At 71.3% G+C, this 2,447-nt stretch overlaps 1 protein-coding gene across 1 annotated transcript in view; it reads right to left on the reverse strand.

Annotated features, from left to right (window-relative positions):
• Nucleotides 1-2,447, reverse strand: part of LOC125045387 — an 8,652-nt gene that overhangs the window by 5,929 nt on the left and 276 nt on the right. The window contains exon 2 of the mRNA XM_047642596.1: nucleotides 1-2,324. This exon is cut by the window's left edge and continues 220 nt beyond it. Within this exon, the coding sequence (XP_047498552.1) occupies nucleotides 1-2,324 (2,324 nt within the window). The remainder of the gene's footprint in view (nucleotides 2,325-2,447) is intronic.

Consider the following 2,447-nt stretch of genomic DNA (forward strand, 5'->3'; position numbering starts at 1 on the left):
TCCTCGGCCCTCTCCTTCGGCAGCGAGAAGGTGGGTGGGCCTCGGGGCACCCTCGTGGTGCTCTCCTTCAGGTGCCGGGCCGCTGCGCCGGGCTTGGCGTCGGCGTCACCCGGGCTGCGCTCCACGCCCTTCTCGCGGCGGGTCTCGGGGATCGACACGGAGAAGATGATGTTGCCGTTGTGTGCGCCCGCCGGCGACAGCTGCAGCATGCCCGTGATGGGCTCGGGCGAGGGCGTGCAGGAGGCGCTGGCGGCGGCGACATGGGTGCTCGCCGGCGCCTCTTTGGGCTTGTGGGCGTCCTTCGCCTTGGGCTCGGAAGCGGCCTGGCTGGCGGGCTCGCTCCGCGGGGCGCCGAGGATGTTGCTCGGGTCGAGGAAGACGTCGGGGGTGAGGTTGTGCGCGACGGGCGAGGACGGCCACGAATCGCACTCCGAGTGGTCGCGGTGGACGCTCAGGTGCGAGAGGGACGACAGGGACGAGTTGAGGGAGCGCGAGGAGGCGCCGCTCAGGGACGAGGGCGAGAGGGGGCGCTCGTCCAGCGAACTCGAGATGGGCTTCTCCTCCAGCTCCACCTCGAGCTCGTCCGCCGGCGGGAGCGTCTCCCAGGAGGAGGTGGTGAAGGTGGGCGCGGGCGCCGACAGGAGGGACAGGCTCCCGTAGAGGCGCGGGCCGGGGAGGGTGTGGCGCCGCCCGCCGTCCACGAGGTCGCCCGCGGGGGACGACGGGCAGAACAGGGACGGCTCGCTCTTGCGCCCTGAGCCCACGCCGTCCGCCCGCAGGCCCCGCGCCTTGTCGTCCCTCGACTCGCCTCCGACGCCCAGGCGCTCCTCGCCCGTCGCGTCGGCGGGCGTGACGCTCACCGACACGCCGTCGCTCGAGGCCGCCGCGCCGTCGCCGTCGCCGCCCCTCTTGGCCTGGCAGTGGTCGCACATCTCCGGGTCGCACGGGCGGTCCGTCAGGCTGCAAGCGTCCTCCTGGTCCGCCCATGCCCACGACTCGCTCACGCCCTCCATATCAGCGGGCGTAAAGGCGGCGGAGCCGTTGTTGGCGCAGACAGTCGCGAGTGAGCTCTGAGAGACGGTGTGGCTGGAGGCGGTGGCGGAGTCGCTGGCGGACTTGAGAGAGAGCCTGGGCGTGGCGCTGCAGGAATCCACCCATCCGTTGGACAGGGCGCCCCCGTTGGCGTGGTGGGCGGCCGGCAGCGCGGCGCGCCACTGCTCATTATGCTTTTCCGAGTAGCCCGTCCGTCGAATCTTGGCGTAGTGCCCCTCCGGCCGCGGGGAGCTTGCGGCGCCCGCCGGGGTGCGCCGCCCCTCGGACTGACTAGGTGTGGGCGGCGCCGGGGCGGGACTCGCGCCCTTGCGGCCGTGGTCCGGTTTCTCGTGGATGCCGTCGATGACGGAGAGGTGGTGCAGCGCCCACGGGCTGAGGCCGGAGCTCTCATCGAGCGAGTGCGAGCGCGAGAAGCGCGGGTTCACGCGAAGCAGCTCGCAGTTGACGTCGGAATCGTCGGGGTGGGCGGCCGAGGCCCTGTAAGGCGCGGCGCCGCTCAGGCTGACGCTCCGGTGGCCGCCCGAGCGAGGCAGCGTGTACGTCCGGAAGGCGCCGCCCGGGCGCTCGCCCGCCCACAGCTCATTGCGGGAGGTGCTCTGCGCGCCGCCCATGCTGGCGCTGGGAAGTCGGGTCGGGCGCCTCAGAAGGGCGGGGGCGGCCCGACCATCACCCCGACGGGGATCGCCCTCGGCTCTGCTCGGCCGGGGATCCCCTCGCTCGGCCTCGACTCGCCACGGGGCGTCGCCCTCGGGCGCCCGCGGCTCCGGCGCGCTCTCCGGGGCGGGCCTGCCGGCGCTGCCTCTGAGGCCGTTGAGGAAGCGAGGCGGCGGGGCGGGGGCGGCGGCGGGGCGGCGGGGGGGCGTGAGGCTGTGGAGGGCGCGGATCTCCTCCTCCACCAGGGAGTGGAAGTCCTTCAGCAGCCCCTTGGACCACTCCTGAAGGTGTGGGTCCTGCCGAGGCGTCCAGGGCGCAGCCGGAGAGGCGGCGCCATTGTGCGCCTGCGGGAAGGCGGGGGCGGACACGCGCCGCGGCTTCTTGATGAAGGGCACGCGGCGGCGCGGGTGCGAGGGCGGCGTCGACACCTGGCGGCGCGGCGGCGAGGGCTCGGTCTTCCGGCGGGAGTAGACCTTGCGGATCTTCGAGGGCGACGCCTGACCGTCAAGAGGTGGCGGGCGCGCGGGCGTGCGTGGGCGTGAGAGCTCTTCTCTGGCGGGAGGATCCGAGCGGCCGCGGCTGGGGCCGCTGTCCAAGAAGACGGCGCTGATCTCCTCCTGAAACAAAACAAAACAAAAAAAAAATGTCAGAAAATAATTCACAGAAATAGTTGAAAGTCACTTGAAAATTCTTAAAACTTTCATGGAGAATCTTTTAGTAATTATGTTTGCAAATTTACA

Source organism: Penaeus chinensis, chromosome 37 (assembly GCF_019202785.1).
Source record: "Penaeus chinensis breed Huanghai No. 1 chromosome 37, ASM1920278v2, whole genome shotgun sequence".
Classification (NCBI taxonomy): domain Eukaryota; kingdom Metazoa; phylum Arthropoda; class Malacostraca; order Decapoda; family Penaeidae; genus Penaeus; species Penaeus chinensis.